At 41.3% G+C, this 24,382-nt stretch overlaps 1 protein-coding gene across 1 annotated transcript in view; it reads left to right on the top strand.

Moving 5' to 3' along the window:
• sema6bb (sema domain, transmembrane domain (TM), and cytoplasmic domain, (semaphorin) 6Bb) overlaps positions 1-24,382 on the top strand; it is a 131,636-nt gene that overhangs the window by 62,601 nt on the left and 44,653 nt on the right. The window contains exons 4-10 of the mRNA XM_038716118.1: positions 3,418-3,478; positions 3,619-3,681; positions 13,522-13,620; positions 15,092-15,182; positions 15,731-15,850; positions 19,142-19,230; positions 20,088-20,305. Coding sequence (XP_038572046.1) covers positions 3,418-3,478; positions 3,619-3,681; positions 13,522-13,620; positions 15,092-15,182; positions 15,731-15,850; positions 19,142-19,230; positions 20,088-20,305 — 741 coding nt within the window. The remainder of the gene's footprint in view (positions 1-3,417; positions 3,479-3,618; positions 3,682-13,521; positions 13,621-15,091; positions 15,183-15,730; positions 15,851-19,141; positions 19,231-20,087; positions 20,306-24,382) is intronic.

The raw sequence follows: 24,382 nt of genomic DNA, 5'->3' as shown, positions 1-24,382 counted from the left end.
ATCCCACCTCTTCGGGTCCTTTTAACTTTCCAGGTGATTTCTTAATTGTGTTGATCTTATGTGTTGTGTGGATGAGTGTTTTTGTTTAACGGTTTACTTTCATGATTAGAAAGGCATCTGTCAGTCATTTTAAACGTTTCCATCGGCGCTGTAATGCCACAGCAAATAGGCTATCCTGGGACATGAAGCTAATCTGCACAGACAGCTGTTTAATTCACACAAATATCCCGCTGTGTATTATTTGACCAGAACAATTACTTGTTTATCAAACGGGTAAGAAGTTCTTCTTCCATGTAGGCCTACATTTACTAATTTGGCAGACACTATTATGCAGAAAGAAGTCACCTGAAAAAGAATGTTCTTTCTACAATTCAAACCCGGACCTCCTGAATGTGGGACGGCTACACTGCCGCTATACTACTGTGTAGCTGTGTTCTGCAGAGAGTAATCCACTATTACTAAGCGTCTCCTTTGTTGTCAACTTCCGTTGTGGTTCACTTCCGTATTTGTGTTGTGGCGTTTGTATTTCCGTTGTGGTTTTTGAATTTGTTTTATGCCTTTTGTGTTCGTGTTATGGCTTTTGTAATTGTGTTGTGGCGTTTGTATTTGTGTTGTGGCTTTTGTAATCGTGTTGTGGCTTTTGTGTTCGTGTTGTGGCGTTTGTGTTCGTGTTGTGACTTTTGTATTAGGGCTGAAACCTACGGGCCACCGTAGAAATCCGATCCAGTGACATATACCATCATATAGCGAACAACGACACAGAAAGCAATACTACCAACGTTAGATAATAATAATAATTATCTGCTGCGAACATAAAGCTAACATGCACAGAGGAGAAGAAATACCGTTTATAATCATGGAAGACTAACAATACCGGAAAATTTATTTAATTACATCACGTGTGCTGGATTTTCTAGTTCCAGGTTTCTGTTGTAGTTTCCATTCCTTCCTTTCTTATTTCATTTTATGTATGTTGTCAGGTATTAAAATGCAGTTGTCTATGGTGTACTGTGATTGAACACCTTACATGAATTTGTTGTTGCAGCAGTGAGGGAGGCTTATGTATACAGATGTTTTTAAGCACTGTAGGTTTAATGCTTGAAAAAGGTCTTGACCATAATGTTCCTCTCTTACTGGGTAGTGGAGGATTTTACTATAGCCACTTTTCAATTTTGAGAGCACTTCAAATTCAATTGTTAGAATTTAGTACGTAATATCGAACTGGGACACGGCTACTTACACACCCTGGTACATGCAAACTCACACGCAGACATGCCATAGAGTACTCTGCTTCACTCAGCAGAACTGTCACTGGTTAACTAGATGGTCAACTCAAATATTTTCATTTCTGTTTCATCCAGTGAAGCAGCTTCTCCTGCAAACTCTCTTGTTTGCAGGCTCAGAAAGGCCCAGCGCTGCTCACACTGAACCACAGTCAGGCCACAATAGCAAGAGGAAGTTTAGGAAAACTAAAAAGAAATATAGGAAAACTTAGCGGTTTAAGATGTCTTGACCTTGAGTCTGCTGATGTCAGGTGGGCCAGAAGGAGAAAGTTCATGAGCCAGTCAAGTTAGAAATGATTCTTTGTTGACTTTGTATTAGCCAGGTCATAAAGGGTCGGAGGACTTTATGAAATAACAGCTCAAGCACGCACACATCCTACACACATATACACACATACACACACATTCACAAGGCCAGACAAAGAGACGGAAATAGGAGACTTTAGATTTGTAGGTTTTAGGGCTGGATTTGAAGTTGTGACGTGATGAGTCGAGGCTATTAAAGGCTGTGCACATGTCCTGCAACATAAAGAAAAATTAAATCTCTACACAGTTCACATGTTGAATCATAACTGTTACATGGAGTGCACATTAAATCCACTAACACACATATAAACAAACAAAAACATACAGGCGTTGCATCATTCAAACAACCTGGAAGGACAGAGAAGAGATGGAGAGAGAAAGAGAAGCAGCAGCATAAATAATTCCCCCTCCTCTGCACTATCAGAGGCAACAGTGCTGGCTGCCGGCCGCTCTGACTAGGAGGCCTGCTGCTATATTAATTATGTTAATACTGAGACAACGCTGAAGCATCCTGGATGAGATTATGCCTCACACTCTGGCTCACTCCACTGTTTGGAGAATGCTTAAACTCTGACCTGTTAAGCAGGGACGCACTGAGCAAGTGTTTGGTGATTTCGCACTTCTTCGCCACTTAGTCGTTGTCCTGTTCTGCGAGGTTGAGCAAGAGCGGGAATCTTTTAACAAACCGACAGGAAGTGAGGATGAATTATTCAGGAGTGGAGTAACCTGATGGCCTACCTGTGCTCTCATCATGCACGCATTCTCACAGCTCTCTCGTTCAGAAAAAACAGATACAAACACACATTGATACTCACACACATTCGGGTGGTACGAATACTCACATTGGCAGGCGCTCGTACATGGATGCACACATGATGAGGCCTCCCTCTGTCAAAGAAAAAGGAGAAACTAAGAGAAGTTGCTGCACAGATGGGAGGCAGAGCTGGGTCAGAGATGGGATCGATACTGCTGCAGTAACACGGCTATGGCAGATTTACAGATTAGTCCATTCAGAGCCCGGCCCTTTGCTTGTATGAAGCCCAAGCTTCAGATTCATCCCAGCAGATACCAAGACCTTGATCAATATGCAAACGTCAGCTTTTAGCTGCCTAGCCCAACTCTCATTTAGCTGGCATTTTCACAGGAACGTCCAAGGTTACAGCAGAATTATCAGCAGCTTAAGAGTGTGAGAAAAGCAGTGTTTGGTAATATCATTAATACATGCATGGTATTTGACCACATGTAGGCTGCATGTGGAGGTGTGCAAGCATCAGTATAACAACTTGATTAAATCATCCATTAATTCAATTTCAAGCTTTTTAATAAGACTGATAAGCTGAATTTGGGGCCTTTGAGCAAATTCGATGCAGCAAGTCAAGTTTAATGAGCGGAGGCAAAAAAGGCAAAGGGGAAATATGAGAAGTCATTATGTAGTCGGGTACAATTCTCATATATATCAGGAGAAATGGAAGACATTGTAAAGCTGTTCCCTAATCTCTAAGGGTCTGATCAACTTCAAACGAATAGATGTTTCTAATATGTATGCATTACATAGCTGTATGAGTTACTTAGTCGTAAAATGGCACAGATTCAATATATAGCGGAAATATTCATACTCAGAGTTTGCATAAAGTGTGTGGCTTGGATTTAATCCAAAAGAAAATCTGCATCGACCTGCACTGTCTTGAGCTAGCAATAATGTCTATGCTATACTTCTGCTGTGAAACTGGTATTCATGGTTTGCTTAGTGTGGTGTCTTGCCTTACCTTAAGCTTTGGCTAGTGCTGTGTTGGTGACTGCCACTCTTTATCTGTCTTTCTCTCTCCAGAGATGACCTTTTCCGTGTGGAGCTGGACATCGTTGCAGGAGACGAGATGTTCTACAGCAAGGTGAGTACCTTCTAAAGAGACACCAATAGCATTTACAACCTTTGGGTGGATGTAATACTTGCCGTTAGGCTGGAAAATGTCATTTTCTACTACAGAGAAATGCAAATGTAGGTAACCAGCAATGTTTTTTTTATGTATAGAAACGAACATGGGAGTCTAACAAGAATGACATCAGGATCTGCAGGATGAAGGGCAAACACGAGGTGAGACAGTGTGTCTGTTTCTCTATCTATCTCCATCCTTTCTTTTTAAAACAGACATATTCTTGATCTTTCTGGGTCTCTCAAAACAGCGCGAAAACAGTGCATTAAACCTACATTAATTGATTTTTGTTTTGGCAACATGCGGGCAGTTCAGCTACCTGGCTCTGCATCTGTAATATCTGGCTCTTTAGGTGCTACATTTTAAGGCTAAATGCTTCAATCATTGTCTGTCTACTGCTTGGTGCTAGGCATGTAGTGCTGTGGGTTTATTAGAACGTTTCTTGCTTGAAACAGCTGGATGCCGTGGCTGATAATGAGGTTCTTGAGAATGAACCAAAACAATGAACTAAAAGATGCAAAAATGCTTTGTATAATTGTGGAGCCAAGTCGTAAATGTTTTTGGGTTTGTCTTTTAGCAACCACTTTCATACACAAGAAGGAATTTGATCCATTGTTAATATAAATATTTTAATTATAGCTGCATTAAAGGGTGTCATCATAATAATGACAAAACACTTACTTTAAAATGACAGAGCTGTTTGTAATTCATCCATCCATCCATCGTCAACCGCTTATCCTGCGTACAGGGTCGAGGGGGGGCTGGAGCCAATCCCAGCTGACATTGGGCGCAACGGGTACACCCTCAACAGGTCGCCAGTCCATCGCAGGGCGTTTTTAATTCAGATAATAATAATACTTTTAAAAAACATTTATAGCCAAAACACTCATTTTCCGAGTTGTTTCTCAGAGTAATCAACAGTGTCAATAAATTGCAGTCTGATCAAGGTCACTGGTTCAACCCCCGAAAAGACCCTCCCTCCTTACCACCACTGGGTCCCTTGAGCGAGGCCCTTAATCCCAACCACTCCAGTGGAGCTGCTCAGTGGCCAGCAGAGCACACTGTGTGCTGTGTCCAGCTGTGAATTTGTGTAAGGTTAAAAAATATACATACAACATATACATCCTGTAGAATTGCAGATCAGTTGTATTGGATGGCAGTTTGTTAGTGAAATATGTTAAACTCGTGTCAAGTCACTCAGAGCTTTTGTGATACGCTATCTCTTCTTCTTACACACATTATTAAGGCACATGTTTTACCGTTCTGCCTGGAGCTTTGGTTTCATTGTGCCAGTCATCTGACTGTCATGCCTGCTGGCGCAGCCTCAAGAAGGAGGGGGCTTTGACTGTGTATTATATCATTGTCCCTGATCATAACCACCATCACACCCACACACACACACACACACACACACACACACACACACACACACACACACACACACACACACACACACACACACACACACACACACATTGATCAGAAGAACAGAGCCACTCCTACCTATACACCATTTGTTCTGCCATCATGAGTTGGGAATGCGGTTTGTGCCCTCCGAAAATGCAGGTGGGCGTCAGGAAGTCGATGCGGTGAGGAAGAGATGGAGTGAAACGTCCCAGCAGCCACCATCAGCCCACGCCTGAATACCTCTTATATCTCCAACACACACATTCCTAGCTGCTGTCTGCCACACATAAGCAGCTCGTATTCAGTGTCTGTGTGTGTGTGTGTGTGTATGTTGGTGTGTGTAGTGGTGATGGTTGGCGGGGGGACACATGGGCTCTGTCCCCTCCAGGCAGAGGGAAAAAATGACTTATTTAACACAGTGAGAGAACACCTGACATTAAATCTGTGTGAGACAGTGCCAGACAGAAACACAATGGAGAATAGAGGGACAGTGACAAAAAGCTAGGCTGAAAGGAGGGGAGGGAGAGTGAGAGGTGAGGGAGAGGAGGCGGGTAGATGAAGAAGGAGAGGAGAGGAAAGGAAGGTAAGAGGATAGGAGAGAGGGAGTGTGTCGGTCCCTGTTGTCCAGCCCCGAGGAGAGCTGTGGGGCTGACTGAGATATGAAAGGTCTTCTTGCCCCTAATGACTGTGCTGGCTGGTGAGGCTGTGAGTCACACGGCAATGTGAGGAAGATAAGAACACCGCCAGGTCCTCTCAGTCAGCTCTCTGGGCTCAGACACATATGAATGCATGTGCTTGTACACACAAGCAAAGTCACACACAATTACACACGCTCACTAGGGTACAGCCAAAATGGGTTTCATATCAAGTCAACACAGATATTTTTAAGTTACTATAGTGAGTGTTTTTTTAACTAAATTGTGGTAAAAGTTGGAACTACACATATATGGCAATATGATGTTGTCCTATACAACAAAAACTCAAAAATGACTGTGGAGTATTTTTTAAAATACATTTAAAGGTCTTAACAAAGTTTACATTCACTGTTTAAACCAAAATAGTGTTTTGTTTAATGTATTTCTTTTCTCAGAAAACATCAATATCAACATAATCTTTTAAACAATTTGACACTTTTATTGTTCACATTCATGTTCCCAGCATGTTGCTGGTGCATTGCTACTTTTGTTGGCACATTATGTCCGTCAGCGGAGTCAGTGCAGAAATGTGCATTTATAATACCTGGGAATCCCTTTTATCAAAAGTGCAGCTTAATGAGGCTTGGCTTTAATAAAGTAATCAAATTAGACTCAAGTGAGCAGAGCATTTCTTTCTTAATAGTTGATTATTTGGCCTTCATTCAATGAAGAATTGTGTTGGACATTTTCTTTAAAAAATATTGAGGTAAAGCGCTGAAATAAAATCAGCAAATTGCTAAGCTGCTAAGAGCCTTTAAGACACAATTTAAGATATATTTTGAGGTTATAATCAAAGATAAGAATTTTAATTTTTTTTAAAATGTAGATTTCGTTTATTTAAATGCATTTGATTTCTGGGATGTTGTTTTTGTTTCACCTTGTTGCTATTTTGCTCATTATGTTGGAGATTGAGCTGACTGAATATTTAACAAAAGAACAATCTTGTTCTGACTCTATGCATGCATGGAGGTTCTTACATACATGTAGGTGGGCCCACCGGCCCACATCTACATTATATATACTTAATGTTCATGCATATTCATGATTTTGAGTTAATTTTTTGAAATCTGCTCTTTGTTTCTCTCTCCTACACATACGTGAACACAATTTAAAAAGAAAATCTCAACAAACACAGCTGTCAAGCAATCATTTTCTGTGTGCCTCCTTCCCCCTCTATGCCCTCCCTTCCCCTTTTTCTCTCCTCCACTTCATCTCCTGAAAATGTCCTGTTCTGCTTGGGGGATGGTTGTGTCAGATGTGACACATTCACCACCTCGTAATTGGTTTTGTAATTAAATGTTTCTGCTTGGTTGATCACAAAGGACATAGTATTCTCCCTAATTAGGCTGAAAATTCAATATCCTAATTCTTTCACCTTTTTTCTACTCCCGTGTTGACCAAACGATTGTTGATGAATGCAACAGTCGGCCTCGCTGTCACTCACTCTACATATTCCTGTCATATTTTCCTTTGTCCTTTGCTTTCCGCTGTCGCTTTATCTCTCCTGCATGAGCCCTTTTCATGTCTTTCTCTGGCATTCCTTCCTCTTCTCTCAACCTTTCCCTTTCTCTTCTTATGAAAGCAAAAGAGAGCAAGAGATAGAGGGTGAGACGTTCCCCAGAGGTGGCTCTGTGCCAACACATCAGGCCATGGCAGCGTGGCATGCACATGCAGTCCTTATAGAACGCTTTTAAAGAGCGTTTGGGCATCGTTATAAGCAGCACTTAGCGAGATTGTTTGATCAATATTGCGTTGATCTTGCTCTCTAAGGAGGTTTTCAATTGTCCAACCCAAATGCCTTTTCTGGGTTGGGCAGGCAGAAGAATCAGTTTCACAGTTGTTGTTTTTTTGGCTACTAAATTAATCAATTTGAAATGCCGCATGTGGAGTCACTTTTTTTCCTTGTAGTTTTCTCACCAGAACTTGATATTTATAAAGTAGTATTGTGCTCTCTGCCTTTCGTGTTGCTGTACATTGAAGTCTTTGCTCAACCTTTATTATATGTTTTGTATAATGGCCCATTGTTAGATTCCCCAGAAATCTGTACTTTTGAGACTATCCCCGAGCTCAGAACACAATGCTTACGTGCAAGAAGGCCAAAAACCTCAAATATGGAGAACTGAAGATTTCGCTCACCTAATTCCAATTCAACAATGTAATGATGAAACCGAGACATAAATTTTCCAGATGTTTGCGCAGTATTTATTTCCCTTTAATTACTTCTGATACCTATTTTCCTTTATTTTTGATTTATCTTCACTTTTTGTGCTGTAATTATTTGGCATGTATTTGGACTTAGGAATCTACAGCTGTGAACTACATATCCTATGTGTACTACAAAGCACACATCAACCTTTTAGTGTAAGGTGATGAAGGTTAAGTGACTAAAAGCTGGCTGTATCATAAAATACCTGCCCACGTGTGCGGAGCCTTCTTTTTCATATATTCCAAATAAGCTAGTTTTCCTACAGGCAGAGAAAACAATATCACATGTAAAGTGACAATTTGTCACTGTTTTCTCAGCAGGTTGTCAGACAGAGAGCTGTCCAGGGGCGACTCAGTTTAAGTGTTTTGGGCAAGGATTGAATGGTGGTGTGTGTGTGTTTGTAAATGTCTGGTGTGTGTGTCTGTGTGTGTGTGTGTGTGTGTGTGTGTGTATGTTTCCATCAGCGAGTGGAGCTCAGCTGACCCCACGATCTGTAGGTCTTGTTGCAGGTCGGCTCCACCGCTGAGGATGCCACATGGCTGATGGGCCTGGAAAAACTCTCTGGTCCTGTCTGTATCTTCCTTTCTCTCTCTTTATTTTTTTTGCCTCCAATCTCTATTATCTCACTTTCCCTCCCTCTCTCCCCCTGGTGTCTAATGTTTGTTTGTGGCCTGTGGTGTGTTCAGTCAGAATTACAATCAAAAGGGAAAGAAGGGTTGCAGAGGGACGCGGATTAGCTTTAACATGCTGAGTAAGACCGCAGCACTCTGAACAGCACATTGCTGCTAATTTGGTACCGCTGTTAATTTATCTTCCGCCCACATGCACACAAAGACACACACACACACATGCACGCACGCACACATACTGTCTTCTTGTCATGGTGAGTCACTATTTTCAGTCAAAATTGTGCGTCAGGGATTTTTCTGGAAATGACAATCCTGTTGTTAATGAGTGGAGAAGAGGGCTCGCCAAACCTTTGTGTAAGTGAGTGTGTATTGTGTATACAGTACGTGTGTGTGTCAGTGTGTGGAAGAGTTCTGGCTCAATGGCGACTCTTGGCACAGCAATGTTCTCTTCTCCCTGGTCGCTAACATCAGGGGACCAGCCAGGCATGTAATGGAAACTTTAGAGATTTAGAGGAGCAGCTTGCTAAATACGACCCCCTGATGTACTGCCTTAGATGGCTTCTATTGTAGGAACATTACTAAAGCAGGTCATCATGATAACTTTTATGAGAGAATGAAAAATGCTGTGGTATTTTTTTTTTTTTGTGGAAGATTTTACGATGTATAAACCTGTTTTGTATTTCGGTTAGACAAACATGGGAATGCTGATTGTAGCCAGAGGTAAAACCCCATGTTCGTTTAGGTTTCTGGATAAAGTCTCATCATTAGACCAAACATTGAGCTCGGGCTTAGGCCAAATGAAAAGGCTGTTTATCATCGCAGACTAAAGGTTGAGTTCCGGACAATAGATGGAAAGCAGATGCAGAAGGCGGAGCCTCCTCAGTTGTAATGCTGCAGGTTGTTATGAGCAGATGTGTTGTAGCAACAGAGAACTTGTGTGTGTGAAGGATCACTTGCATTTATATGTCTACGAATGCTTTTGGTTTGTCTAAGGAGCATTACTGTGCCTGTGCCGAGAATCCAAGAGGCGAGGTATGCACTTGCTTGGTCAACATCTGCGGAGTAGAATGAGCTTGTCTTAAAAGCAAGAAACCTGCTGCCTGTGTAGCATCTAGTTTAAATAAATGCAGATTAGCATGTGCAAACTTGCTCACACATACACACACACACACACACACACACTCTCAAACACACTCTCTCTCACACACAAACACACACTTTTGCACCACCACTCCCTGTCTTTTCACACTCTCATTCTTCTGTACATTTCCATACCATTCACAGCTACGTCCATATTTACACTCAGGCGCATGCTCCTGTGTAATTCATCTGTGCTGCAGATTAATTTTTCAGAGCCCAGGCAGCTCTGCCGCTGTCAGTAAGAGGAGCAGGAAGAGGAGGAGGAGGGCTGCAGTCGTCTGGGTTTTGAGAAGGCTTGCCAGCCAGCACAGGTGGCGTTTTGTCTGGATTCTGCCCAGGGAGTGAGGGAGCAGAGAGAGGGGAGGAGGGAGAAAGGAGAAGAAGGAGGCACCAGGATGTACAGCATTTGGATTCATATATAATTGTTTAATTCAGTGATTCACTCCTTGATCCTTTGTAATTGGTTTATTTTTTTTTATTGTGGAAACCGTAGTAAAAGCTTAATCCTGCTGACTGAATTGGGCTCTGAAAAAAGACCCATACCTGGTGGTGCCAAATAGCTTTGCAGAATTGATGAATATGGGTTAATGAACAGCATGTATACAGCAGGGGATGAATTTTGTTGATGTCTATAAAGTGCAAATGGCAATCAAAACTCAATAGTTGAAATGTTACTAAGGATCTAACCCTTGTTTTTATCCTCTAGTCATGAAATGTTTCATTATATGTGTACAAGCACTGCCAAATGCACACATTTGCACAGTGGTTTGGCTCTTCTAAGTATTGACTCCCCTCTCTTAGTTGCTGGCAGTGGGACTGGGTTGTTATTAAGAGTGCTTCATCTGGCTTTGTGATTACAGCTTTGACCAAGCAGACAGACTGCAACCCCACCGACAAACAGCATGCAAATGATTCTCACACACGAGTATGCATCTGTGCTGTTATACACACACAGATATAAGCACCAGACTCACATGAACACATGCTGTATGTGGGGGGAGTGACACACACACCCAAATCCTGTCACTGCCGCTCCTCAATTTGTCACATAGTGCTGCGCCATTAGAAATTTACACCTCAAACTTGACACACCCCCTGCACACACACACGCACACACATTTGTACCCCTATCGAGATGGGGACATCTCATTGACATAATGCATTCCCTAGCCCCTTATCCTAACCTTAACCATCACAACTACATACCTAACCTGAACCCTAAATACAATCCTTACCCCTCAATCAGCAGTCTACATTTGGGGACCTCATTTTTTGTCCTCACAGTGACACCAGTCCCCATCAGTTAGTGTGCATTCAGGTTGAAGTCCCTACCGGGATATAAAAACACGAAACACTAACACACACACACACACACACACACACTGTCTTTACACTCACACATGAAATCACTTCCTTCTTTCCAGTTTTTTGCTGCTGAAAAACGAGATCCCTGTGGTGACTGAAGTGGGAAGGTGGAGGGGTAAAAGGGTGTGGGGTGTTGCATCTGGAATAACACTCACCCACCTCTCATATCACTGCTTTCCCTCTGATCTCTTTCACACACACACACACGTACAGACTGTCATTTGACATACCCGCTATCACCACCACCACTTCTGCTTCAGCTCTACTTCTCTTTCCGATGACTTCACTGCGGGTAGTGATCTTGAAGTAGACCCCATCTGGTGCGTGTGTGTGTGAGCTGGTGCCATCCTGGCTGGGACACTAGTAGTATGGAGAGGGGGTTGCTGGCTGTTGTCCACCGGTAATCTACTGTACATCACCACACACACACGCACGCACACACACAGGAGGAGGACTCTGCAAAGGCAAACTGCTGTCAGTACATTTTGGCTTTTAAAGGCCATGACTGGAATTTAAGTTTATTACCCATGGAAAAATGTGAATTCCTGCATAAACAGATTCACTTATGTGTGGATAGGTTGTTTGTTTGTTTATTATTATGTTACTTTATGGTTGTAACCCCTTGAGAGTGGGGTTTCCAAACTGGGAACCTCGGAATAAATCTTTTCTCTATTAACAGTAAAAGTACTCACATCAAAAGAAAAACTAAAAGCAGGATTGCAATTAATAACATTTTTCATTATGGATTAATCTGTTAATAATTTCCTCAAATTCTGAAAATAGTGAGAAACGTTGTCACAATTGCCCAGAGCCCAAAGTAACTCCTTCACAATGCTTGTTTTATCAGTCCAAACCTCAAAATGATTAAAAGTACGTTAAAATAATCAAAAGGAAAAGCAGCAAATCTTCACATTTGTGAAACTTGAAATGTTTTTACATGAAAAATGACTTAAACGATTATCAAAATTGTTGCCAATAAATTTTATGTCAATCAACTAATGTACTAGCTGTACTTCTGTATGTATAAACTGTCTAATTTATAACAAACCATTATATTTTTTAAACTCTTCATGTGTTTTGTGTAAATATCTTACTTTGCAAAGTAACTAGTAACTGAAGCTTTCAGATAAATGCAGTGAAAAGTAAAAAGTACAATATTTCCCTCTGAGATGTAGAGTAGAAGTAGAAAGTGGTGGTATGAAAAGAAAATACTCATGTTAAGTACAAATATCTCTAATTTGTACTTAAATGCAGTACTTGAATAAATGTAATCACTGTTCACCACTGTCTGACATACAAGTCGTGGCCAGAAGGGCTGGAATAGTGTGGTGGGGTGCGGGCCAGTTAGTTTGTTTCTCATTTACTAAGCCATGACTGTGTACAAACACCGTTTTTTTTTTCAGTGCTCACACAGAAGGGGCGGCTAGCGGACCCTGAGGAGATATTGGCTGAATTTGACAAAAAGACATGTATTCCACCTTTAAAATATATAAACCCCAATGTTTTTACATACAAATTGTCCATATTATTTCTATCTTTCTTTTCTTTTTTCATACTTACATACATTTTTATCTCAGCCAGATGTATATACATTCACAATTAAGAGTGTGTGAAAACTAGTTAGCAAGCGAGCAGTGAAGTGTAAACAGTAGATGAATTGTAATAGATAGCTAAAAGTAATAAATAAATAGTTCAAATAGTTAAAAGTAGTAGTTGTTAGAATTGATTGCTAAAAACAGTGGATAAACAGTTAAAAAGTATTGCCAGAAATAATGGATAAACAGTCGGATTGTCTAAATGGTTGAAATGGTTGGGTAAAAGTATTGGACCCTGTGGTGTAGGTGCAGCATTACAGCAGTGTCAAGCATACATCAGAGGTTACATGTGTTCAGTCATTTATACTATAAACACACTGACACACTATACTGTTGTCGAGGCAGGAGATTAACTTGAAAGTCATTCTTCTCAGTTTCACTACACTAACATTTATTACATTTTGGCACTGTGGGGCAAAAGCAGCTATTAAGTCATGTGGTGCTTACACGACTTCTCATTTCAAAGAATATGCGTGAAAGAATTGAAACTGTGACTTGGTTTTATTTAGTCATTAAGCAGACTTCACGTAGTTCGACGCCTCACAGTGGAGAAATTAGCCTTAAATCTGCTACTTGTTTTCAAATCCTGAAGCTGGTTTGGATTACCGTCTGTCAGTCAACAGGAGCTGTGTGTGTGTGTGTGCGTGTGCGTGTGTGCCTGTGTTTGTGTGTGTGTGTGTGTGTGTGTGTGTGTGTTTGCACATGTGAAAGGGGTAGACACTTAAAGTCTCTGCAGGCTACGTGCAGACTGTATCAATATGATTGACAGCGTTAATGGTGTGATAATTCCACACATCAGGAAACTGAAAAGCTTCATTTCACAGAGCGGTTTGGATAATAAGTCTCTGAAAAAATAAACCCAGTTTTTCCTCTATTCGCTCCATCATCTTGCCTTTCTGCTCTTCAGTTTTACCCATCCTGCATATAAAAGCTCTCCCTCTCTTTATTTCTCCCTCTCCTGCAGGATGAATGCCGTAATTTCATGAAGGTGCTGCTCAGCAGGCAAGGGGGCTTGTTTGTTTGTGGGACCAACGCCTTCAACCCGCTATGCGCCAACTATACTGTAAGTACTGACTAAACACACTCTTTTCAACATCACAGCTGTACCTGTCCCAAACCTGTGATAATGTCATTATATAGTCATTGTGATTGGTTTGACATCATTGATAAATACCATGTCTATTTTTTTCTAAACAGAGGCCTCACTTTCACAACAATTAGTGCGCCTGTTCAGGTGAAAACTTACAGCTTGATTAGAGTTGTTTGTTCAGCAGTCGAGGTGGTGTTGACTTCCTCCACAGGACTTATTTATCCTTGTTGTCTGGCAGTACCAGTGCCTTGTTTTCATGAGATACAACAGTTGTTATTTCTCGGTGGTTAAACTTTGTGGTCTGCCGAGCTTGTTATCATTGAGAGTCAGAGACGGATAATCAAGAGGAACACAAAGAGGGGTGACGAGGAAGAGGAGGGTATTCAGAGAGTGAGGGTGGAGACGTGACTTGTTTGACTGGATTTCTTTTGCTAGCGCTTATGATAGCAACTACCGCAGTTGGCGGCAGGATTTAGGAGACACCAGGGTTCAAGCTACAAGTGTTGACTGACCTGATTCAAACAGTGTTTTTTTGAATATTTTCTCCGCTCTTTCCAAAATATGTTTGTCAGAGTCGGAAACTTTGTATCCAACTCACCTGAATCCTCCACCATACAGCTGAATGTGCTCCACTTCCCATCCAGCCCCTGTCTCGCACAATTACAGTAACGATTGCAGACTTGTTGAAGAAAAACTACACATAAATATTAATCATTGGCTCGGCTGGTTTCACATCATTCTGCAGGAATATTAAATGAGGGATGAAGACAGTTGGGTTGGAGAAAGTGAGAGAAAGAAAAAAAAACTTTCACAATCAAAGGCTTTTTCTGATAAGTGTTATTTTCAGTCTCTCACATTTCAAACACTGAGACGTACCTGGCCCATTATCTGTCAGCCACTAATGACATCTATGACAGTGTATCACGCACCTGTCTCTGCTTGATAGGCTGTCTGTTTCTCTGGGGACTAGTTAGTGATGCTAGCTACTGTTTTATTTATAGCTGGTTTTTAATTAAATGACATCTTTAAATTATTTCGGTTTCAGCTGTGGATTTTGGTTGTGTGTGTGTGTGTGTGTGTGTGTGTGTAACAAAGCGAGAGAGATATGCAGAAGAGAGATTTTACTGTGTATACATGTATGTTTGAGAGTAAGAGATTAAAACTTGTGTGTTACTTTATGTGGGTGTGTGGACCCCTATGTGTGTGTGTGTGTGTGTGTTTGTCTCTTTTATTTATGCATGAGAATGTGACTCTCTTGTTGCTGCTGTGCCTAATTGCCACCAGTGAATCATTAGTTTACACTCACGGTAACACTCCCTAATTGCCATTCTCTTTGTTGCTTGTTTTTCATGATGCTGCTGTAGATTCATTCATTTAGTTTGCTGATTGATGCATCTGTGTGTGTGTGTGTGTGTGTGTGTGTGTGTGTGTGTGTGTGTAATAGGGAGACACTCTAGAGATGGTAGGAGACATGGTCAGTGGTATGGCGAGATGCCCCTATGACCCCAAACACGCCAATGTAGCTCTGTTTGCAGGTAAGACACACCTTTTGTAATAGTCTTTACTACCTCACCTGCACATGGACTGCACAGCGCTCTGGCACTATGTGCTGCCAAAAATGTAGTTTTTGCGATCACAGTGATAAATATCATTGAAGGGTGTCATTATTGTTGGGATTTTTGACCCTTGAATACGCTATATACTGGAACATCAACGAAACTGAGCAACTGTGATTATTCAGTTTTATTCTCCTTTATTTACTCCATCGGATTTAAACACTTCACTATAATCAATCAGGGTTTTTTCTGTGGCTGAAACTGTAGGGAGTCATTACTGCTCAGCCATCATCCCATTACCTGATATTAGCTAGGAGTAAAAATGTTGGGTTTTTTGTGTGAAAGTGCTGCTAAATTGCAATTATGTTACTGCAATCACATTGTTGACTGTTCAGTGATGTTTATGATGCAGGACCTTCATTATACACTAACACTCACTCTCTTTATTGTTTGCAGTTATGCTGTTGCTTTGGTAGGCTGTCCAACTCACTAGTGTTTCTGTATGTGTGTGTGTGTGTGTATGTCAGAAGGGAATCTGTTTACAGCCACAGTGACAGACTTCCTGGCCATTGATGCGGTGATCTATCGTAGCCTTGGGGACATTCCCGCTCTGCGCACTGTCAAGCACGACTCCAAGTGGTTCAGAGGTACCTACAGATGTGCACGAGCATGTATGTGTGTTTCTGTATGCATGCTAAGATGTGCTGTTTTAGTGTAGTCAAGTCAAGTCAAGTCAAGTTTATTTATAAAGCACATTTAAAAACAACCAGAGTTGACCGAAGTGCTGGACAAGTTATACAGTAAAAGACATAAAAATTAAAACCAGATAAATTAAAACAGACCAAACAATTAATGACGTACAGCAATAAGACAGAGAAGCAACACAGTTAAATACAAAATAGATAAATAAAAACATGAGTGCTGGTGCCTCTAAACAGACTCAAACACCATCGACACATTTAAGTCGAGACTTATATGTGTCGATGGTGGGGGATGATCTAATAATCAGGGGTAAATTATTCCACAGTCTCAGGCCACCACTGAAAAGGCACGGTCACCCTTTGTTTTCATACGAGACTGTGGGATGGCCAAGAGGGATTGGTTTGATGATCTGAGGGGTCTGGACGAGTGATGAAACATTAGGAGTTGTGAAATATAAGATAGAGCCAGTCCATGTAATGCCTTAAAAACAATTAACAGCACTTTAAAATTGACACTATATTTGACTGGTAACCAGTGAAGAGCAACCAATGTTGGAGAAATATGGTCCCTCTTCTTTGTACCAGTTAACAATCTAGGAGCTGCATTTTGAACAAGCTGCAAGCGTGATAAAGATGAGTGACAGATGCCAGAGTACAGGGAATTGTAGTAATCGATTTGAGAGGATACAAAAGCATGTAGGTCCTTTACAGAGAGAATAGGTTTAAGTTTAGCTAGGGTCCTTAAATGAAAAAAGCTACCTTTAACAACAGAGTTTATATATTTGTCGAATTTTAATGCTGAATCAAAGATAACCACTAAATTCCTAGCAAAGGGTTTTACATTAATGGACAGTTGGCCTAGATTTTTTCCTCAATTAAGTTAGGGGAACCAAATAATATTACTTCTATCTTGTTTTAATTTAGTTGGAGAAAGTTTATTACCATCCAATGCTTAATATCATTTAGACAGTTGGAAATGGACTGTAGGGACTTTGAATCACCTGGCTTCAGAGGTAAGTACAGCTGTGTATCATCAGCATAGCAGTGTTTACGGAGAATGGAAAAGGTTCTATCTTTCAAGTAAGACTGAAACCACTGTAGCAAGACACCCTGGATACCAACCACTTGCTGGAGGCGATCCAGGAGGATATCATGATCAACGGTGTCAAAAGCCATGCTGAGGTCAAGCAAGAATAAAATAGCACAATTTCCAGTATCACCAAACAGCATCAAATCATTTAGTACCTTAAGCAGTGCAGTTTATGTGCTGTGATGTACCGAGAGTCGAGAAAGAATGTCCAATATTTTGGACATAAAAGATAATTTAGAAATGGGCCTAAAATTATTTAAATCCATGGGGTTTTTTAATAAGAGGCTGAACCACAGCATGTTTAAAAGTGGATGGAACAATTCCATTTAAAAAAGAGCTATTTATTACAGACAAAACCTCTTTCAAAAGACACGAGGGGACAGTGTCCGTAGGGGAAAAAGTAGGCTTCATGAGTGAAGCTATACCGATCAGTTCTGACAAGGCCACAGGCACAAAACAATTTAGAGAGACAGGGCATGGGGCTAGCAAAGATGGATCAAGATTGGAAGGTGAGATTTCAGATCTAATGACGTTAACCTTATCAATAAAGAACCTCAAGAACTTCTCTGTAATTTCAGAGGTAGCATCAGGGAGTGCAGTAACATGATTTAGTGCAGTATTTATTACACTAAACAAGGTTTTAGGGCTGTGTGCATTTCTAGCAATGATATCAGAGAAATACATTGCTTTTGAGACTTTGACCAGGTATTGGTAAGATGTTCGGCAGTTTCTTAACATTTCGTAGGACACTTCCAGTTTATTCTTTTTCCAGTTCCTCTCTGCCTTCCTGCATTCCTGTCTAAGGGCATGGTTCTCACTATTAAGCCAAGGCTGAGCTTTGACTTTGGATCTCTTAAGCTTGAGCGGGGCAATGATGTCAAGGATGTCTGTGACAGTGGAATCAAACAGAGTGATTAGTGCCTTGTGTCCATGGAGGCGGACACTGTCTCTGTAAGTTTAGCAAAAGGCGAAGCTATAAAGGCATCAGAGAGTTGCCTAGCTGTGGAGTAATTAAGTGCTCGAACATACTGATCTGGCATTTGAGATTTTGGTAATGGACATGAGAGTAAAGCAGTGAAGATGACAGGTTTATGATCAGATAAAATAGTATCATCCAGCTCAACATTTAAAAAAGGAAAACCTAATGATAAAACCAGATCAAGTGTATGTCCATGTTCATGTGTAGGACCAGTAACCCACTGAGAGAGATTAAATGAGTCCACAAGTTGCAGAAACTGGCTAACCAATGGCTTTGAAGGGCAACAGACATGAATGTTAAAATCACCAAGTATAAAAATTATATCAAAGTTAGGCACAAACAATGATAGAAACCTAGAGAATTCGTGACCAAAGTCCTTATTGTACTTTGGTGGTTTATACACAAGTGCACAAAGTAGTGGGCAGGCCAGTTCAACTTTAAATACTTGCACTTCAAAGCTAGTGTAGTTGTCAACCGACAGAAGTCTGCATGTAAAGCAATTCTTAAAGACAGTCGCTAAGCCTCCACCCTTACCTGTTGTTCTGGTGTAGGTCCACGGGAGCAAAGAAGTTCCCCTCCTCATCAGCATTATGCCGCTGATGTTTTCGCCAGAGTCTGATGTTTTGAGTGCGTGTCCGCATCACTTAGCAGCATGCAGGATCGATACACGAGTCAGTGGCAGAGGGCTGAGTCAGCAGCCTGACAGCTCCACGTTCAGGTCACTGGACAAGAAGCTGTCAAACATCCTGCTCCTTGACAGAGTTTGGACCATCCCCATCACGGTCAGACCTAACCATGACAATGAGACGGTGAAAAATACACAATATAAGACACATTCTGTAGTTTGTAGCCGGTCCTGGGTGTAATAGAGCCAAAATGCATAGCGTGAAACCGAGTTCTCAGAAACATCAGGGAGTCATAATGTGCTTATTGTTTAGTGTGAAATCCCCTTTCACCATGTAATGAAATTAAGCAGGGCCTGTGCCTCTTTCTCACTGCCCTCGGTGTCGTGGGAGTGGATGATACATTTGCAAATGGCTTCCTCATGGTCCATCTGCTGTATAGGCTACTTCATTGAACCCATTCTCTCCACACACCTCTCCCATATACTTTCCCCTTCTTCTCTCTCTCACTTTTTTTCTCTCTCTCTCTCTCTCTCACAATATAGAGCCGTATTTTGTCAGTGTCGTGGAATGGGGTCCCCACATCTACTTCTTCTTCAGAGAGATAGCCATGGAGTTCAATTACCTGGAGAAGGTATAGAAGACTTTCTGATCAAAACCCATCTTTCTCTCTGAAATCTCAGTGTTCACACAGAGGAAACTGATGGTCCATTCAGGGCTTCTTTTCAAAAGGACTGTAGAGGAATATGTGAATGTGTCGTTAAAATGTAACACCATGAAGAAAGATGTCGGTCTAATATCTCTCTGGTACTATTATTTGGATGTCAATATCAAGTCTTTTCCCACAGCTACACTGACTTTTTATCCTTGCATTTGTTTGTCTGCATATCTAATCCAACAAATCACGTTATAAGCAAACAACTCATGTCTGTGTTAACCTTTTTTTTATAGCAACTCTGTATTTCCAGCCCTTGCCAGAATTGGGGATACATCTTCATGAAATATCAGCATCAGGAAACCCGTTTCTCTGATAAATTAGCAATTCACATTTCAGGAGAAGTGCTTGCACAAGGTCTCAGGCTTTGACATGTTTACAGAGAGCAGAGTAAATGGATACTTAAACAGTATCACCGTTGTGTGGATGAGGGTGTTCAAAGAAGCAATTTTGAGATGCACTGACATTTTCATGAATAATTGATATTAAATTTTCTATTATAAAACAATAATCTGTCAAAATAGGGGTTCCACATTGCAAATAGCATGCAAATAGCATGCAAATGACTCTCACCCTGGAGTTGAAAAGAGCTTTTAAATATGCCTTTTTGAAGATGAAACCCAAAGCTTGGGAAATATATCCTAACTCCCCAGGTTATTATTGGAGTTATATGTGAGCTGTGCTTATACAGACATGCCTGTCAGTATGTTGCAAATGTATTATACACGGCCATTTTCTATGCCTACATCTGCTTCTCCGTGCCTGACTACTCACAGGTGGTGGTGTCACGTGTGGCGCGGGTGTGTAAACGCGATCAGGGAGGATCTCAGCGCGTCCTGGAGAAGCAGTGGACGTCGTTCCTGAAGGCCCGGCTGAACTGCTCTGTCCCTGGTGATTCCCACTTCTACTTTAACCTGCTCCACTCCACCAGCCCCATCATCAGGATGCACGGCAGGGACATAATCCTGGGGGTGTTTTCCACACCGGCTAACAGGTACTAAATAGACATACAAACATATAACTGTAAACAGGCTACAAAGCCCACAAACATGTCAAAGCGGTGCACACAAGGACAGGCACTCAAGATCAGTGGTTCCCAAACTTTTTTGTCAGTTGTACCCCAAGATCCCTGTCAGATGAAATCAAGTATCCCTTTTATCAACACCGTCATCTATTTTAACCATTAATCCTTTACTTTTAGCTAGCATTTTAACTGTTTATCTATTACTTTTATCTCTATTTTAACCAACCATCAGTTACTTTTAGTTAACTTTTTGAACTGTTAATCCATTACATTTAGCTATATTTGACCATGTTTCCATTACGTTTTGCTAAATATCTGAAATTTTCATCCATTTATCCATTACTTTTAGCCAACTGTTTCTACCTCTCTGCTCGCTTGATAATTAGTTTGCACGCATCTCGACACATGGTGTTCAGGTGTTCCAGCTGACTCAATATGAGTATATATTTTCTTTATTTAAATTGTAATTGATCTTTTTTTCAAATTATGACTACTTAAATTACAGCTACTGCTACTTATTACTACTCCATAATCTTTATACGGAGCCCCAAGCAAGCGCAGACCCTGGTTAGGAATCTCTGCTGTAGATCAATACTCAGCCTGCTTGCCTTCAAATAAGAAGGTTATTTGTGTGTATGTGTGTGTATCCACATGACACAGGAAAAAGTGAACAGATTTAAATCCATGTCCTCTCTGGAAAGAAAAAAAGGGAATTCAAGTATACTGGGAGTGTTTTACACAGACATAGAAGCACATCATGTCGTACTTCCCATGGAGACTGAGATGGACACACACGCAATGTGAAGCAGCACTCACATGGCCTAGCGGACCACCATAGTTTGTTCCTTCACCTATGAAGTCAGAAAGAGCAAGGCTTCTTACAGGCCAAGCAAAGCTCCAGAGAAATGAAAGTTGCTGTGTGGAGGTACAGAGGTCAAGACTGTGGAGTACAGAGTAATTTAAGACACGTGGAATGCCTTCATTGAGGAAAAAAAGGGTGATTTGTTGAAAGACAAGATTAAATTGAAAAAAGGTGAGAGGAGAGGAGAGATGCTGCCTTTTAAATGGGGGATTATTGGACACTGGGGGTATTTGCAGAGCCCACAAACAGCAAACCAGAGAAATTGAAAAACAGAGCGAGGGATGTGAACAAAAAGATTTATGTGAGCTTCACATACAGTGTGCTTCTGATCCTTTTGATGCATGAAACATAAATATCTGCTTCTACATTGGAGACACACAAAGGTTTTATAGTTACTCGATCTAGTGTTGAGTCTTACATTTTCCTAAAACAAGTTAGAAAACAGCCAGTGGGAAGAGATAATTCCCCTTACTTCAAGTGCAAATAAACAAAACTGTTTTTTTGAGTCATGTGTCTCTTTTATGATACAGTGATCTACTTACTGTAGCATTTCAAAATTAGTAAGGAAAATACGATAAGATTAAATCAGTTATTAAGAGGGACATTGTATTGTACATGTTTATGCAAACATACTCCATGTGTCCTTCAAGTTGCACAGAAATAAACATACTCTGCACACTTTAAAATAAGGTATATTGCAGTCTAAGTGTTCAGTCTACTTTTTCTGTGATGGCCCACTCACCCACTATCTGAATGGCTATGATACCACTGGCTGTGATACTGTGTCTGGTAGTGTGAGCACACTGAAGCAAAAACATACAAATATTTGCAGCTGCCTGCTATTTGATTCTGATCTGGAATCAATACAGTCTCTAGCTTAAGTGCAGCCAGCAGAATAACTATCACCTGTCAGTGGTCCCACTGTAATGTCTAGTTTTTTAAGATAGAAAAATAAACCCCTTACCAGTTGCAAGGCAGTGTTTCAAAGCAGTGGGCGCCCGACCTCCCAGTAAGAGACAGGGCAGAAAGAGGAGAAGAAAAAAATAGAGACAATGAGCTAGTAAATGCGAAAGGAGAGAAGACGAAGGAGAATAAAGAGGGAGATGGTGAGCAAGATGGGGAGAGATGGATGAGAAACTCAAGGACAGGGAAGTCAATAATGGACAACATGTGCATCCCTCGCACTCTGAGATCTGTTTCATCAGCTGCATCTTATCTGCGTGTATTTAAGGTCTGCGCTGCGAAAAGGGGCCACTGCCTCCACAGACAGATGCTTCACACACACACACACACACACACACACACACACACACACACACACACTCTCCTGCTCTCATACACAAACACATACATGCACAAACACACTTACAATGGTTCCCAGATAACAGCATTTACAGCCTGCCACAGCGGAGAACCAGCTGAACACACACACCCCTGGCTGGGTAAACTGCCACCGGGTCCTCCTTTAAATAACTGCCAGCCAAGAGAAAGAGAACGGGAGGTTAGATGAATAGATGAGGACATGTGTGATGGAGGAAAATGAACACAAAGAGAAAGAGAGAATGTGTGATTTGAGCTGCAAAACTCCCACTGGCCTAGTGTGGCCCACTGCGCCACACTGGCTAAGTGCTTGCCAGACAAATTGCTTTGGCTGGCAGGGTGCAGCGAAAACAGCATGAAGCCGGACCTGGGAGTGGAGAAATAGCTATTCTTTCCAGCCATTTGGCCCTGCGCAGCATATATGGGAGTGTAGTATGGGAATGACGGGTGATGTCAAGGTGTTACTGGGCCCTCCTGATGTTTCCCCAGGACACTCATCTCTTCCTGTGCCCACATACTCCTGGGATAATTTTACAGCCACACACCAGCTCCTCAACTGTTATCGAGTTGCATTTGCAGGATTCTTCTGTCTCCGCTTCCAGAGAATGAAATCGCCCCCAGTTGTCAATTCCTTTATACATGCATCTCTGAAGCCCCAGGCCCTTCCTCTTGAAGAAGAGTGAAAGAAAAAATCAGATTTCCTACTAAGCACCTCCTGCACTCATGCTCCTGATGCTCAAGAGGTCAAGGTGTAGGGAGCAACAGCAAACTTGAAAAAAGCACAAGAAGAACATGAGGGAGAAGAAGAGAAAATAAGTACTTTCTGCTTTATTTAGCAGCTTAAATAACTGGATATATGTGGAAAGAACAGCAGCAAGATGTCAAATAGAAGGCTTACCATCATCATCCTGCACTGGACTAAAAACAAACAATTCCCATTATTTCTTAGCTATTGTTTTGGCAGCTGAAAATGTCTATTGCTGCTGGTGTAGACTGATGTGGGCTCATTAGGCTTAATGGAGCCACACAGGAATGCAAGGAAAACATCCCATCCAAAGTAAAGTAAATCTAGTGCATCCTGAGAGTGGGAGGCCATGTTTGGTTTTGGTTGCAAAGAATCCCACTTGACAGGGTCAGACAGCAGGATGTCCCTCAGGGACAACACAGCAGAGGAGGTGAAATGAGGAGTACAAGGAGCAAGGGGAGAACAGGTTTACTGAGCTAGGAGATGCGTGACACAGATATGCAAAGTTGTCCCCCCTCCCTGCACAAGGAGAGAAGGCGAGGGAGTACTTAGGTCTCTATAGCTAGAGCTTTAGACATGGTATGGGAGAGAAACACTGCATGTAGCTGACAGCAGAGCCATGTCACAAGGAAAATACAGAGTTGTTACAGTGGTGTTCACGAGTCAACATGGGCCAGGATAGTCAGGTTGAGGAGAGAAGAGAATACCCACCTGATGTGGAAAGGTCATGATAAAGTATGAGGAATTAGGTTGCTTGAATACTGAAAAAGGAGATCAGGTGAGAAGTTTGTGGTAGAATAAATGAAAGAAAAAGGATGGCTGAATAATATTAAATGGTAAAGGGTTGGTGTAATGGGTCTCATAAGTCCTAAGTTGAAATATGAAGCTTTTCATGATACAGTTTTGATCGTAGTTTAATGTGTCACGTTTTGCAAAAACAGCCCATTGGTCAGTTCTATAGGACTATGATTGATCAGAAATACCTTTATTTATTTCAGGTTATTGGCTCTCTGTGTGTGTCTCTTATTTTAAGTCTTAATAGAAACATAGCACTTTTATCATCCATCCTTATCCACTGAATAAGAAAATGCACCATTTTGGCCTCTCTGATACCCCCTAG

The sequence above is a fragment of the Micropterus salmoides genome, unplaced genomic scaffold, assembly GCF_014851395.1.
Source record: "Micropterus salmoides isolate LMB-PRFRI ecotype aquatic unplaced genomic scaffold, ASM1485139v1 Ms_hic_scaffold_13, whole genome shotgun sequence".
In the NCBI taxonomy this organism is placed as follows: domain Eukaryota; kingdom Metazoa; phylum Chordata; class Actinopteri; order Centrarchiformes; family Centrarchidae; genus Micropterus; species Micropterus salmoides.
This window is presented reverse-complemented; position numbering and strand designations above follow the sequence as displayed.